Source organism: Merops nubicus, unplaced genomic scaffold (assembly GCF_000691845.1).
Source record: "Merops nubicus isolate BGI_N331 unplaced genomic scaffold, ASM69184v1 scaffold11388, whole genome shotgun sequence".
Taxonomy (NCBI): Eukaryota; Metazoa; Chordata; class Aves; order Coraciiformes; family Meropidae; genus Merops; species Merops nubicus.
In genome coordinates this window covers 26,628-42,847 of record NW_008627772.1, presented here as the reverse complement: position 1 = coordinate 42,847, position 16,220 = coordinate 26,628, and the positions used below count along the sequence as shown (strand labels likewise).

Here is a 16,220-nt window from a genome sequence, read left to right as displayed (position 1 = left end):
TCTTTCCCTCTTGAACTCTGGTTCAAAAACTTAAATATAAAATGTTTCAAGTGGCACTGAGCAGCTGGGGTATCCACAGCATGCAAAGAGCTAGTGGGTGCTTTGGGAGACCTATGACAGCTGGAGTATAGGCAGATTGTGCTAAAGCACATATTTTAGGCAACTCTAGAGTAAATTTAGCTGAATTATACTGTTCTAGATGTATTGACTGTTGCCTTCTGACTATAACAGGAACTTAGACATCTAGTACACATGCTGGTGTGTGAAGTGAGGGCTTCAGATTCAGTTTAAATACTATTCAGGAGTTTGAATCAATTTTTGGTGTGGTCTACCACAGAATCTTTAAAGATGAACAGAAATGTACATAGCACAAGACTGATACGCATTTGTCTTTAACAAAATTGAGTTGTTCTGCCTATACCCTTCTGACAAGGAAATGTTATAGCCATGATGTGGCAAAGCTCTAATCCAGACTTTGTAGGAAGGAAGGTGATTTTTTGCTTTAAAACAAAACTAAGTTTGCTTACAATGTCTGTCTCATACCTACATACTCACAAGCACCAAGGTGAATATATGCAAGTGGTCTGTCCAGTGTTCCTTGTGAAGATCTGGAGGTGGAGGGATGTTAGCTGCCTAGTCCTTGTCCTTTCTCCTGGCTTCTCAGCATAGTGACTCTGTGCTTGTTTTGGATGTGCCTTTTTGTCCCTGTTAGGAGCTGTCAGCAATTTGTGTCTCCACCCTGTCCCACCTCTGTGAATCATTAGGAACATACTCCCTGTTCTTTGTTTCTGGATCTGGGTGTCCTATGGAGCTGCACATAGATGTTTTGGGATGTGCTAATTAGGTGCTGTCAACACATACCATTCTCTTAGCCCTTTTATTTGGCTGCTCCTCTTGGTGCTTCCATGCTCATCTTCCCTTTCTCTCTCCATTAGTGCCAGTTGCAGGGTTTATTACAGTTCTCTGTAATTGAGTTTATCTTGGTAATAGCAGAGATTCTCCATTAAGCCAGTATTGCTTAATGGCCACTGACAAAGGTTCTTGAAGGGGGAAGAGCTGAATCCTGTCCTGTTATGTGCTGCTGGAACAACTGCATCACTATGATAACCCCTCAACATTTGAATGTAGATTTATTACAGAATATATTTCTAGTGATATTTACTTTCAGGTTCTCTAAAGCATTTGTATGCTGGCTAATTAAACATTCTATATTTTGAAACCTAATAGATTTACCAGTATGGGTTTTTTTTTTTTTTTTTTTTAGCTAGCACTCCAGCTGTATTTCTGAAGGCACTTCCAAGGTTTTTCACAACATGTTCCCATGCTATTAAAATTAATAAGCCTGTCAGTCAAAGGAGTGATACTTGCCCAGCGTATTGAATGATTTTCCAGTTACACGTCGGCATCCCTTGAAATGCCACCACCTCTTCATTTTTGTTCTGAGACCTGAGTTGAGCTTTGCATTGGTATTAATAATTCAAAGTTCCACTGGCATCATAAACTTTGTATGAACTTTTTTAAAGAGCCCATCTTTGGAGGCAGTCAGCGTTGTCTCAGTAAAACTTAATCTCTGTTTGGTTTTTTACAATAGCAAATTGCCATCATTGATCCATCATTCTTGGGAGTTTCTGGCTTTTCCTTTCCCTAAATAGCCTGAGCTATTCATTCTGTATTGATGGGGCAGGTCTTGACTTGTCAGTTGTCCTGCAGAGTGTTGCAGTGGCTTATGTTGACACATCCTGTATGAGAACTCCTTTCACTTAACATGCATGGGAGTGGATAATCCTGTTGATGTCAGCCTAAGCTATTGTCCTGCAGATGAACACCTCTGAAATTAAGAGCTTGTGAAGTGGCTGAATAGTTTATCTAATGTCAGATGTGCAAAACAGCCCTTGAGGGGGGCAAGTGGGAGAAATAAGGTACTAGACTGCATGCCATCTTGTTGATTTTTAGGATTTAGGGTTTCACCTGTAGTACCTTATCAAACAGGTACAGGTTATTCCACACTTAATAAATAAGTTAAGTGAGAATCCTTGTGGTATGCTAGGACCCATCGTCTTTGCTAATGTGCAGCCTTGGCCTCTACCCCTTCCATTCTATGGGTCCAAATTCTGATCCCTACATCTGATGTGCAGAACAGAAAACGTTTTTGACCAGAGTAACTGAGGAGATCAAACTGCAAGGAAAAGAGAGGAGCTAGCAACTTAAATACAGGTAAAGGTTCCTCCTGAAATTCACCTAAAAATAGTCAAAGCGTGTACATATAAAATAAGGTTTGCAAAAGGTAGGGCAGAACTGTTCAAGGAAAAGATTCCTAATGGAAGTGCTTTAAGAGTAAGAGAATAAAGCCAAACAGTAAGCCATTGATAATGGTTGAAACTTGGGAGAGCCCAGTCTTCTGAAATACAGATTGCAACACGTGTGTCTCATAACTGTGTTTTGTCTGGTTGGGGTTTTTGCATGCCCAAAGCTCTTTGTGATAACTAAAATTCTTGGCAGGTATATCACAGAGGGACTACACTCAATACTACGATCACATCTCTAAGCAACACGAGGAGATCTGCAGATCAATACAGGAGTTTTTCAAGAAACACATCCAGTACAAGTTCTTGGATGAAGACTGTAAGTATCCTAAGGCTTCAATTAGAAAGGGCAGCATGGGGGAGGGAAGGATGTTCCTAAAGGTTTTTAAATACATAGTGCACACATAGCTACAAAGACTTAAAAACAGGAATGAGGGATCTGCCTCTGTGGAGTTTTTTTGCAGGATACTGCAGGATTTGAAATTGGAAGATCTTTCAGGGCAAGACCATAGAAATGAGACTTGTCCTCCTGCCCCTGTGCTGTTGCTGAGCCAGGCTTGTTTCCTCCACAGCACCAAGTTGCACTGTGCTAACTTCCCATTTATTGCTGGAGATCAGTGGAAAAACTGATTACTTTTCAATAAATAATAGCATCCCCAGCATTTTAAGTCTGTGGATATGCATCTCTCTCTTCATAGCTATTGCTTTCACAGGGCTTAGTTCTTAGCTTGGGAGAGTCTTGCAGCTCTTGTGGATGCATAGCATCTCTAGAGGATGTGTAGCAATGTAGTTTTTGAATGACTATTTTCTAGTTTTTTAATGACTATATTTTTATTGAATGACTGGGTTTTTTTAAGGCTTATACTTGTTTAGATTTTTTTTTAAATAAAAACTCGAGAAGTGAGGCAGGGAATGCTTGACAGGAGGCATTCAGTGCTAAGAATACTACTTGGTTATAAAAATGTTGTCAGGTGTTTGCTGCTAAATTATTGATGTATTCCTTGAAGAAAGGATTTGTGAGTTTCTCTTCAAGAAGTTATAATAATTTCTCCTAGAATACTGATGCACAGAAGATCAGCTGCTGAAACTTCTGAGTAAAGGCCATGGTACATGATAAACCGAAGCAGTACAAGTCAATTATCTTGTTTTTTAAATGCAGAGTCCTTTGCAAATCTTACTGGACATAGTTTCCCAACAAAGTTTAGTGAGAACTGAATCGTGTTCTGTTGTGATGGGTGATCAGGAGTAGTGAAAAGTATGGTGGAGGAATTTAAATTTGGTCTGGCAAGGGCCAAACTTCAGTTTAGTAAAATAGGTAAACGTGAGAATTATCTGTCAGTTGTGTTGTCTTATATAAAGCTCTGACTACTCAACCTTTAGGTTTGAATGTGGTTAATTATTTTGCTGAGCCACTAAAGCAGTCAAATAGATCTGTCCTGTGTGACTTTCTGAAAAGGGTATCTTCTAATGCCAGTCTGTTACATTAAAATTCTTAATAATTTGACTCTGTGGGGTTCCTTTATTTCAGTCCAGAGAGGTTCTCAAGGACCACTGCTTTGGAGAAGACTAGTAGTCTGGAAATCAGTACACTAATTTAGTAGGTTCATAGCCCTAAAGTTTTGAAGTAAGATCAGTCATAGATTTGACATTCTGATTACTGTCTTTTAATTCTCCTCTGTGTTCCAATGTAATTTTAGTTGGTATGTAATCAACTGATAGATAAGAATTCAGGGCATTATTTTTGGAAATTGATGCCTAGATTTAAGCTCTGAAACTGCTGTCTGGTGAACTGAGGGGTCTGAATTGTCATCTTATGTAAGGACATAAAACTGTGCCATCTGAGTTACCTTCTGGGAAAAGGAGGTTTCAGGGTGACCTGCTGGGATGAAAGTTAGTTAACCTTTTGTTCTTAGGCACAAAATGCTGGTGACTTGTCCATCTGCAGAGAAATGCCATGCAGAAAATGGTTTCTGTGTGTTTTTACCACCCTTCATTCATCCCCCATCATGTCCCTTGATCCACTGTCTGGTAGCATATGTGTTGTTAAAAATAAAAATCTGGGTTTACTTGTTTGTTTGCTTTTAAAAGGAGAGGTATTATAGCTTTTTTCCTGACTTCTTGTTTCACTGGGGGTTTTGATGCTGTTTGCTCTGCTTTTTCCAGTTGGTCTGGTAGCATGTCCAGATGGAGGAGTTGAGTCAGAGCAGCTGAAGCACTGTAGAGTCAGAGCAGTAGGATAACAGATGGATGAATGCTTTATAAATACTTCTAAATGATGTTAGAACCTTCTAAATATCTTTTATGAGAACCCAGTAAGTGTTCTTACTTAATACAAGTTATTGTTGTGTTCTGGAGGTATCGATAGTTACTGCAGAGTGGAGCCTTGGCTTACATCCCATTTTGAGCAATTGCTAGTAAAGTTTTAGTACAGTCTCACCAGCACATGACACGCCTGCTCTGAGGTGGCCTCTAAGAAGAGGGAACACTTCAAGTTTTGTTCTCTGTTCAGTGTTTGTCAGTGTCCCAAACCGGTCACCGATGTGCAGTCAGCCTTGACAGAGATGGAGATCCCACTGAAGGCCCTTGGCCTCCATGGCTGCCAGAGGCTTGCTTTAAGCTGACAGGCATCATTTGATGATTATAATAAAGCTCAGATGCAAGTTTTCCATTAATGAAATATGGCTAATGAGAGTACACGGGGCAGGCAACGAGGTCAGTTGAACAGCTGGAGGAGAGGTCCAGGGTTGCTGTGCTCCTCTTTGCATAGATGGCTTACTCAGCTTGTCATCTGGAGAAAACACACCACTTAATTCCAGTGACATTTTCAATTGACGTAACTGAGCTCCTGCAGAAAGCTGTGCTGGAGTTTTAGTCAAAACCAGTTAGGTGACTGGCTTTGGTGCCGTTGAGTTGTGGTTTGCCCTTAGCCCAGCCAGCTTCACATGAAAGGTTAAGCTGCTGAGTAGCTTTATAGGCATGAACGTGATCAATCAACATCCCCGTTATTGACGGGCAGCTTCCTGAGTAGCCAGAGAGGCTCAAGTGTTCTTCAGTCATATCCTGGGTTCAGTTTATCCCATATGTATTGGGAAATCTCTTAGCTAAAATATTCCCTTCCTTATTAGTGAAGGAAATGACAATACAGCATTGCCTGAGGTTTTTCTAAATCCGGCTTTTCTTTTTCTTTCTGTCTGCTCAACTGGTAGGACTTCTGCAGGCAGTGGTGCCTGAATGCTTATCTCTCCATTTCCCAGGCTGGCTCGAAAGACAAAGATTTGTTTAACCATACCGCACAGAGGCTAATAGAAAGGCACAGGTACAAAGATTCACGCTTAATTAAGTCAAAGGGAGGGACGACAATGGAGCTACACAAGGCAGCTTTGCGTCAATCACCGAGTAGCAAAGGCTGGTTGGGAAGAGCTGTTGATAATCTGTAGGTGTGCTGTGTCTGCTCAGGGTTACAGTAAACAGCCAGTTCACTGCCACCACCTCCTCAGCACCCCCACCGACTCCTCTGTGCCTACAACACGTTTGTCTTGTTATCTGCTGAAGCCCTGACCTCCATCAAGTGGGAACTTTCTTTTATTAAATGTTTGTGCAGTGTCTAACCCAGAGGAGTCTTGATCCTTCCTTGAAATTTCTCCCTTCTGCTGTAAACCAAACAGCAGTAATGTCGAAGATAAGCTTCTCTCTGGGCTAAGACTTTATGAAGTATTCTTCGTTGTGGGGGAAAGATCAACAGAAGAAACCAGCATTAAGTGGAGAAACCTGGCAGCTGATCTCTCGGTGCATTAGCACTAGTTCTTAAAATGTTTCAAATCCCTCTTGGAAATGAACCTAATTCTGGCTTACAGTTCTTTAGACGTACTGACTTTGCAGATTGTGCTGTGTAGACAAGTCTCTATTCAGATTGAGACATCTTCTGTGGAATTATGTATCTTTTAAGATTAACTTTTTTTTTTTCCTTTTCAGTTGTTTTTGATGTGTACAGAGACAGCAGGGTAAGTGAACAGTAGGTTGTATAATTCTTTATTTTGTGAAAACTTCCTGAAATGTTACAGAGATGAAACAAATAATAGCTTAGTCTTCCTAGAAATGGTCCTGGCGAAAAGACCAAGCCAAACCAACCAACCAACCAAACAAAAAAAACCACAAAACCAACTAGTTGATGTTATCATTCTGTTCCCCAGGACTCTTTCTGTGCTGTCTACAGTAGGAGAATAATAGGATTAGGAGTGTAAATATGTCTGTGCCAGTGATGTAATTATTTAATAAATATCTTACAGAGAAGTAGTCTGTCTTAAAGCACAGAAATTTGGCTTCAGCTGCAATTCTGTCAGTTTTGTGAATCTATTTGAGTCAGTTTTGTTTTCATTATGTCCCAGGGGGTCTTTGCTGAAATAATTGCAAATGAAAATTAGAAAAGAATATTTCAGTTGGAAGGGACCTGCAATGATCATGTAGTCCAATTGCCTGACCAGTTCAGGGCTGGCTAAAAGTTAAAGCATGTTAAGGGCGTTGGCCAAATGCCTCTTAAATGGGACAATCACAGTGGGATGGGGAGGACGGGGGTGGGGACAGGACAAATCACAAAAACAGAAATAAAACCATAAAAACGTGGGTTTAAGATAAGAGCAGTTTAATAACTGAAATAGAATAATACTTGTAATTAGAAGAAAGATAATGGGAGAGAGAGAAACCCTCAGAAAATACAAGTGATGCCCAGTGCAATTGCTCACCACTCACAGACCAGTGTCCCAGTAGCAGTCGGCCCCTCCCAGCCAACAGCCCCCAGGTACATACTGGGCATCGTGTACATGGTGTGGAATATCCCTCTGGCTAGCTGAGGTCAGCTGTCCTGGCCATGCTCCCTCCCAGCTTCTCCTGCATCTCCTCACTGGCAGAGCACAGGAAACTGAAAAATTCTTCACTTAGTATAAGTGCTCCTTAGCAACAACTGAAACACTAGCATGTTATCAACTTTATTCTCACACTAATTCCAAAACACATCACTCTGCCAGCTACTAGGAAGAAACTGAAACCAGGAGAGGTACTCTGCCTCACAGCTGAGGCATGAAGACAGATTATTTCAGTAGGTTTCAGCCTGTGTGATCTCAAATGAGCAGTGTTTCTTCATCTGTCAAGATAAAATATATCTGTTTGTAGATATCTCTCTGTGCCTTCTACCCTCAGGTCTTGTAAACTGCCAGATAGGCCCTGGTGTGTCAGATCCTCCTCCTTTCACCACGCCTCTGTGGTTTGCAACTCTGTTATTCCTTGCTCCCCTTGTTTGTGAGTTACAGGCCGCAGAAGAATAGTGAGTGCTGCCGAGGATGATTAATTTCCAGAGCCCGTGCTCCTCAGCAGGCTGGTTGCACAGCAACCTCACCTACAGGAGGAGGGAAAATGCCCAGTGTCCGCTTATTTTAAGCTCTAAATATTCAGCTTGGAGGAGCTTGTTCTTTGATGTGGTTGTGAGTGAGAGCAGCCCTTTCCCCGTGCTTGCTTTGGTCACTGGGGTGGCTGCATGGAGCACACTGCCCCGGGTCCTGCTGGTGGAATTGGGAGGTGGCACAGAAGCAGTGGTGGTCTGGCTGAGAACAAGCTTTTATGTGGCTGCCTCTCCTGGGACACTCTCTTACCGAGCTCATCTGAGCTAGTCCCTGACTTTGCAGACAAGCCATCTTTTGAGGAAGAAATGCTGCCATACAGTCGTCCAAACTGCATGATCTGGAGACCTGGTCCTGAAGAGGTGATACAGTGCAGGACCAATAGACTGGTAGCCTGTTGGCATTTCAATCCACTTTGGGGTGTTTGTTTTTTTCTGCTAGCAAGTTCACAATTGTTGTGCATCAGCTGTTGATTGAGAATGAGCTCTGCTGTGGCTTTTTGAGCATGTCCCAGGTGTGAACAGCTCATAACCATGTCCAAGGCAAGTCACTGTGGTAAGACCAAGTAGTGCAGTGAGTGACTGCAGACTGCTGCTAGCTCACAGCTGGTCTAGTGCTTGTGTCTCTGCCTTGAGTGTTGGCCCTATGCATGAAGGTGCAGCTGGAGTTAGGGAGATGGAGCAGTTCAGCTTGTGTTTTATCTATCTTTTAACTTCCTTTAAATGGCCTTTGTCGTAGGTACTTCCTTCCAGCAGTGTGTTGCTTAATGCTTTAATAAAACCAAGTGTGAAGCTAACATGATAAGCTGAATCTATTGGTTCTGGTTTTAGGATAAGAAAAAAAAATCTTATGTAATAGAGGTTGGGCTTTTTTTTTTTTCCCTTCCAGATAAGCAGTTTTGCTTTCCTGGCTTGTTCATTTCTGTGCTCTCATATGACAAAGATTACTAATACCAGAAGACAGCAGATAAATAGCTTTACTACTAGATACACACTGCAAGTCTTGTGAAACTACATTTAAATCATGACGTTGCATGTAAGACTTGAAAGAGCATTTAATCTTAAGAAAAGACTGTTTGGTTACTGACCCAGAGTTACATACACTCAGTCTCTTAAAGGAGCTCTGAAAAAGGATATTTAGTTTGTTTCGCTGTTTCTCATCAGTTTGCAGCTACCAAAGCTCAGTGCACATTTAAGGTCATCTCAAGGAAACAGTTGGTGTTGTAGATGTACTGCTGTCTGCAAAGGAGGGAGACACACTCTTGGGTGCTCACAAAAAACAGGAGTTGCTTTCAGTAGTCTCAAAACCAATTTTCATTTTTTGTCCAGAGTACATTTCTTCTCCAGAGAAATGATCTGGAGTTCCTCTGAAAAAAACTGAGTTTCATGTATTTGGGGTGAGGAGGAGTCTGTGTGAAGCCTTTAATAGGGAAGTCCTTTACCAAGTATAAACATTTCTGATGCAAGGAAAGATTCTCTGAACTGCTGAATGAACTTTGCCAGCCGTTGCTTCTGTCTGATTAAATTGGTTCATTAGCTTGTTTTTCTAGTGTGATAGAATGAGTCTAAAATTAAAGATTCCTCCTCCTGCTGCCTTGGAGCTAACAAGATGTCCCCGTTAGCAAAAGTAAAACATCACTTATAATGAGAATTTGTGACTGTCTTTTGAAGAGGAACCGAGATGGAAAATGATAGCAGAGCTCACTCCGGGTCGCTCTTTGCACCCTGGGTGTCAATATTCTTGCAGAGGTGTTGCAGCTTAGCCATGCAGATTTGTGTTGCTTCACCCTTCTGAAACAAATGAGAAACCACTTGGGTCTGTGTCCCCCCACAATTCACAGTTTCTCTTGTAGCTGTCTGGTTTCAGGACTGCTCTTGAAGTGCATTGGCTTCTTAAAATTGGCTCTGTGAGAGCTGCACCCCATGGATCTGCCTGCATGCAACCACGCACTCACCAGTTGGGGTGCTGGTTCAGTTCTAGTTTACAAGTAATATCCCTGGTTTTGTCTGTGCTGGGCCTCCCCCCACCTGCATGAGTAACTCACTGTGGATGGTAACAGACCAGCCAGAGCTTTTCTGGTCTCCCATCACATGGGCTCTAGTGCCTTGGTGCCTGTGGGGGTGGCTTGGGCAGTGTGGGTGGGAGAGGAAGTCTCCATGTTACTCCGTGAGTGAAGGCTTCAAAAGTATTTTGTCAGTTAGAAACCAGATGACTGTAGTGTAAAACATTGAATGTATTTGCTGTTAGTATCAAGGTAGGGAAAATCTGTTAAAGAAAGATCTTTGAGGAATGAGAGAGAGAGAAAGCCAAATAAGTGGTTTAGTAGATACAGTCTTCAGATTTGGTTTCCAATTCCACTTGATCTTTAATAAACACATTAAAACCTTTCAGTCTCACTTAAGTTACAGCAACTTTTTCTTTATCATATTTGCTGATTTGATTTCTCCCAGATGCAATACTTGTTTTGCAGAGTCCTTACTAGCAGTTGTAGTCATCATACTTCATAGAGTCAGCATCATTGAAAAGACTAAGATCATTGAGCTTCATTACAATGTATTGAAATGTTTTGTTCATTTGAACTGAAAATGTTCATTTTTCAGTTGTAAAACGTGCTGTGGTGTGTACTGTTAGGACTATTTGGAACACAAATCTATTAAAGAGGAGGCAAGAGAAGCTAGTCTGAACTACTAATAATGGCTGTATTAAAAATGTCTTTTATCAGTATCTGTGCAGCACTTTTCAGCTTTTATGATCTCCACTAGTGTTTTACAGACCCTGCTCTGCATTTTTAGGGTCCATTCTGAGACCAAGAACAGCAGGTCTTGTAGACTGCTGAATGTCCACCAGTGCTGAGGTGGCTTTTGATGGAAAGCCAAACATCTGCTTGGGTGGTTTTTTTTTTGATTTGAGGGGTTTTGTGGTTTTTCTTTTTCATTCATTGTTCATGGTCTCTGAGGATGTTGGAGGACCATGGGGATTAGACAGAATTACTGTGGTCTCATATGAAAAGCACCTTGCATAGAACTAAATTCATTTTTTTTGAGCCCTATCTGATCTTGTTTAACAAAAAAAAAAAAAAAATAATTAGGAAGTCATAGCTTGCTGTGTTTTAAAACTGTGTCCAATATAAAGAATGTTAGACTATTTTAAGTGCCTAAAACTAAGTGATTTCAATTTTGGCATCTTTCTGTCTAAAGACCAAGCATGCTAATACATGTGTCTTCTGATTTCCCCTCCCCCCCTTTGTTTTAATTCTGTGTCTTGTTTTAATTTTTCTGTTGTTCTATTGCAGGGTAGGATTTGGTTAATAGACTTTAATCCATTTGGTGAAGTAACAGACTCCCTGCTCTTTACGTGGGAAGAACTGACCTCTGGCAAAGACTTGAAAGGAGACCAGGGTGAAGGAGAAGCCACAGAACAGGTACAGCCCTGTGGTGAGGGGGGCTGGCTAACAAATCCAACAGGAATTACTGTCTCTTTTTTGCTTTCTTTCTGTGTTATAATCAAGTTGTGATGCAAATCCCGTCAAAGTAAATGGAGGCCCTTAGCTCATATGAAATGTGAACTCTGTGAATAGTATCTACCTTACTTGTGGAGATTACTGTCTGATATTGCATGCTAGGTTTAGATGCCTGCAAGGAAATGTTTAGTTCAAACAGTACAAGGCCATGTTGCAGCTTTGACCACGTTATGAAGAAGATGCCCTGAAACATGCTTTTTTGCAGTTTTGATGCACTTCTTTCAATTTTGCTTAAAATCTGTTACTTTTCTATTTCATCACTTTTATCTGGCACACAGTTTCCCAGAGCTCCAGATTTATGCTTAGGGGTAGGCAAAAAGAAGCTTAACTGCTGTTTCTTCCTCATGTTGAATACCCTCAGGGAAGCTTTGTCCTCTGGTTGAACTCCCTGGCCTTGCAGAGCAGGGCTTCTCTGTCCCTCTTCCAAGCTGCAGTGCCTCCCTAAAAACAAATAGCTCCCTCTTAATCCAGAGATGCAGGAATAGTCTTCATTTATTTCTACTCCACCTTTTTTCTCACTGCGTGCTTGAGGCTGAGTCCTCACATCTAATGAGACCTTGGACAGCTGGATAGAAGATATAAAGTAGCAGGTTATTGCTTGATTTTTGGGAAACACTCCGTGGTTGTCTGAGGAGAGATGGCTAGTCAGATAGTGTGGGCTTTTCTTTGTTTTCTAGCTGTTGAACTGCATTAGAGAGCACCAAAATGACATGCTTTACTGAGCTGATGTTAGCACCTGAGCTTTGCTGTACTTCTGTGGCCACTTTCATAGCACGTTGAAAAGGAGATCACTCTGCAGGGTTTCCTTCAGGCCATTTCCCCTTAGTCTCCCTATGTGGCTGTTGCTGTATGAAAACCCATTTAATGAACCTTCCTGCTAAAAGCTGTGTCTCCTTTGTTAAAACACACTCCTGGTTCTTGAGCTGTCCGTGGGGCACCTGGGTTTTGTTTTGAGGCTTTCTTTTTTTTTCAGTGCCAGGAGCTTTACATCATTTTCTTTGGTGTAAGTCTGGATGAAAAGTGGAATGACTTGTCTTCCTGCTTCAGCTTACATCCAAGCACCCAACCTGCTGTGAAGTTACAGGACTTCTGTCTTTAAAATGAAGCTGTTTATTGCCATACACTGGGCAATTATGTTGCATGTCAATGTTTTGAACTGAAAATTCTATCATGTTAACCAAAACCTGTTGCTATAATTGAGCATTTAGAGATATTTTTGGATATTACTTTTCTTCAGTAAGTAAATTGGTTGGACAGCTTAGATCATAATCTCAGTAAGGTTGTATTTGCAAATATGGGTTTAAACTAGGAACTTGTGAAGACAAATTCAGAGATTATATCGTAAAGATTTTCTTTATCCCCATCATGCAGATGCTATTGCTCACAGCTCTTTATAGCTCCATTATTACAGCACTGTTATAGGTGTAAGTGTATTAAATGTGTTAATAACTGATACACTGTAGAAACTTGGAAGTGAGGGAATGAATGCTTTTGACTGTTGTAAACATTTTAACTTTTTGCTCTTCAGTGGGCAGAGTTTTTAGTAAGAAAACTACTGGTTTTTAGAAAGTGCAGGTTGAGTTGAATTAGTGCTGAATAAACTCATTAGCAAAGTGACTCAGTCTCATGTAGGAGTTCAAGAAACATTGCTGGCTTTGTTCACATCCACTGTTCTTGTCTTTTCCAAAGGACTACCCCGTTTTCCGTTGTACAAACAGTAAAGTTACTGTCCAGCCCAGTCCATACCTGAGTTACCGCCTGCCGAAAGATTTTGTGGACCTCTCTACAGGAGAAGATGTTCACAAATTAATTGACTTTCTTAAACTGGTAAGAAGCAGTGGAAAAAAAAATAATTCTGACCTCCTATCTTTGTGAAATGGCAACATCAAAATGTCTGTAGTTGTGCTGTTGTAATTAACACAGGTTGCATGATTAGGGAAAAGGTAATGTATGAAGCCATCATACAAGGTATTGTTGGGCTGCTTTTTTTACTAATTGGTGAAGAGCAAGCCTCATACTGATCTCACTTCAGGTAATTAATTTTATGGGAAGCAGTTAAGGTATTCTGACAAATCTTACTGAAGAGTCTGTTTTCTTTCTTATTTAAATGTAAATGGTAATGTAGTATAAATGGAAATGTAGTTTTTTGAATGGCTGAAACTAATGCTTTTAAGAACTTTTTTAAAAGTTACAAGATAAGTATATTAGGAAAAACCTTAAACACTTGTTCTTTTTCCAGCACAATTTCTCAGTTCCTTTGAACAGTGACATGAAAACGTGACATCCTTGTAAGCTAGGGAGAGAGGGCAGCTTGCCTTCATCTTGACCACTGACTTCTGCCACCACCACCGTGTTTTCTGGTTCTTGTATATATGGGCAAATCCTGTTCTTTACTGGAAATCCTATCATTTGGGAGGGGGAGAGGATTCATATTGCTCTGTTTTATTTGCTGTCACCATTATCTCTTACAATTCAAAAACGGCTTAGAAATGCTGCCATTGTCTAATACCCATTGTATCTGAAAACACTTGTCATTATTTATTAGTGCTCTTACTTCAGGTAAGTGTGTGCTAACATTATGAACTCTCCTGTTCCCTTGACAGAAAAGAAACCAGCAAGATGATGACTGAGGTACCAAGAAGCTTTACATTGAACTACAAGCAAGAAATGTGGCATAAGCTGTACTTAGCATAACTATTAAACTATCAATTTAAAGAAAAACTGCTTTTAATAGTGACTGAAAGAACTGAAGGGCCGTTCATCCTGTTTGTCTCTTGGTTGGTGTAAAAGTGTAGAAAAGCTTTTTGGCAAAATGTGAAAGGTCAGGGTGAGTTCTTACTGGATTCCAGGTTAAATGCCATTAAATCATGGTGTGAGCAAGTGACAATCTGAGTGCAGCTGATCGACTGTGTTCCCTTTTCATGATGTGAAGGTCGATGCCATTGAAGGATGCCATCAGGCTCCTTGGTGATAAATGTGACAACATTTAATGCTTGTGCAGTTAAAACATCAAGCATTCTCTGAATTTAGGCACAGTCTTGATTAAAATATATAGCATAGTCACAAAGGAAGAAAGGAATGTATGGCTTTGTCTGTACTAACCTTTAAAAATTGTAAATTAACTTTGTTGTGGGAGCATTTCTCATTCTTTCTTTATGGGGAAAAAAAAAAGAAAAGGTGGAGAAGTTTTTCTTTGTTATGGAGGGTAATATGTCATTTCAGAGAACAGCTATTGTAGACTACTTAAGGTTTAAAAGTCTTGCATTTCAGGAGTTTGAAATTCTGAATGCATTTCAAGTAAACTAGTATTTCCACAGTAGCTAAAGTTATGAAATTTGTTAAACTTCACCAAATTTCACATAATTTTCATAGTAAAGCTTTCATGATACTTATTTTTAACATGATTACATACTAGACTTCATCTGTGTCTTTAATATATAGTTAAACATAATGTCAACATGTAATTTTATGTGTGGGATCAGTCTTGTTTCTTTTGTATCACATTTCTGAGTTTCTTAAGAAAATTAATATTCTTTCAGCTCTTAAATTCTGTATTCACTTGGTGGTACTTCATGTTTGGTTTTTTTTATAACAGGAAGATTGGTTAAATGTGGAGAAACAGAAGCTCTTTGTAGTATTTGCAGTTATTGGGAGATGGGGGGAGGACAGTTTAAGATGAGGAACCAATGAACTTTTGGATAGAGGTGTTTGCATGGCATCAGTAATTTAAGTGCACAATTCCTGTTGAAACAAAAATACATTTGGAGGTGCTCATAGCCCCTGAAAGTTGGTTTCTATTTCCAACCAGTTATGATACTTTGTGTGTGTATATAAAGTTGTTCATGTTTCTTTGCCTTGCTTTTGCTGTCAGATTGTTCTGGTGCTTGGTTACAATCTGTTCTTAGATGTTAAATCTGATCTTGGATGTTAAGTTATTATATGCTGTCTTTAACTTCATTTTTCAATGAATACTCACTCTAGCTAAAGATTATGCAGATTAAGAATCCAGTCCTACCAAATATATTGATGAAACATTCACAGATGAACAAGACCTGCCCTACCCTTAAAGTGATGGAATCTCCTTCTCTATAGATTTTTGTACACAAACTAGATGATCATTAACTCAGGGCTGGGCTCTATCTAACCCTGCTCTACTGCAGGATTTCAGATGAGATTTTCTCACCCTTATCAGAGGGATTTTTTTCAGTGTAAATGTCTCTAAATCAGGTAGTAACTTCAAAGCATAAGAAAGCAACAAAGCTTTCCTCCTTCTTTCAAAGTTTCTAGCCCTAGCTTAAAGCTGCTGCGGTGGTATAACCACACTTCCTTTACACAGGTGACGCCCTGGATTTTCCAGCAGATTCATAAATGCTTCTGAACTACAGACTGTCTTTAAAAAATACTGAGTCTTGGTTTCCAACATCTTTTCTGTAGGCTTCACTAAGCAGTTTACCATTATCACAGCTTTTTATTTCCACCAGAAGATAGCCAGCTTCTGGACTAGTCTTAGGGGACCCTGTGCACTCTGGAGTGTCCCTTTAAGCGAGTAGGCTGGAGCCTTTTGGCAGTCCTTCTCTTCTTGACTTTGTTACTTAGCCTGAAAATGGCATCACAGAGTGAATTGCCCATAGTCAGTGCAGAGTTCTTAGGCTTGCTGGCAGCTTTCATGTGTTTCCAAGAACTGCAGTCTTCTGTGGGTGCTCTGAGTTTCTAGTTGAGCTCTTCTAGGACAAATGGCAGTGGAATCAGACACTGGCCCAGCACCCGGCTCCCTAAACGTCTTTGCTTATTGCTGGCTGGTGCTGATCCTCTAGTTAAAGGATGATCAGAACAACATGCTGTGCTGCTCCTGTCTCCTACCCAGTGCCCTCTGGCACACCTTACCCCTCTGTCCCTCATCCATTTCAACCACTGTTTAACATGCTTGGAGATTCTCTTTCTAGATGTGTAGTAGTGAGAAGTGAGTTCTAAGTTTGTTCTACTCCCCTCTGATTTGCCAGCATGACC

At 40.5% G+C, this 16,220-nt stretch overlaps 1 protein-coding gene across 1 annotated transcript in view; it reads left to right on the top strand.

Annotated features, from left to right (window-relative positions):
* Positions 1–13,843, top strand: part of CDC123 (cell division cycle 123) — a gene marked incomplete at its 5' end in the record, with an annotated part of 31,041 nt that extends 17,198 nt beyond the window's left edge. Inside the window, 5 exons of the mRNA XM_008946448.1 lie at positions 2,500–2,622; positions 6,276–6,304; positions 10,986–11,114; positions 12,903–13,040; positions 13,817–13,843. Of these exons, the coding sequence (XP_008944696.1) occupies positions 2,500–2,622; positions 6,276–6,304; positions 10,986–11,114; positions 12,903–13,040; positions 13,817–13,843 (446 nt within the window). The remainder of the gene's footprint in view (positions 1–2,499; positions 2,623–6,275; positions 6,305–10,985; positions 11,115–12,902; positions 13,041–13,816) is intronic.
* Between the last annotated feature and the right edge of the window lie 2,377 nt (positions 13,844–16,220).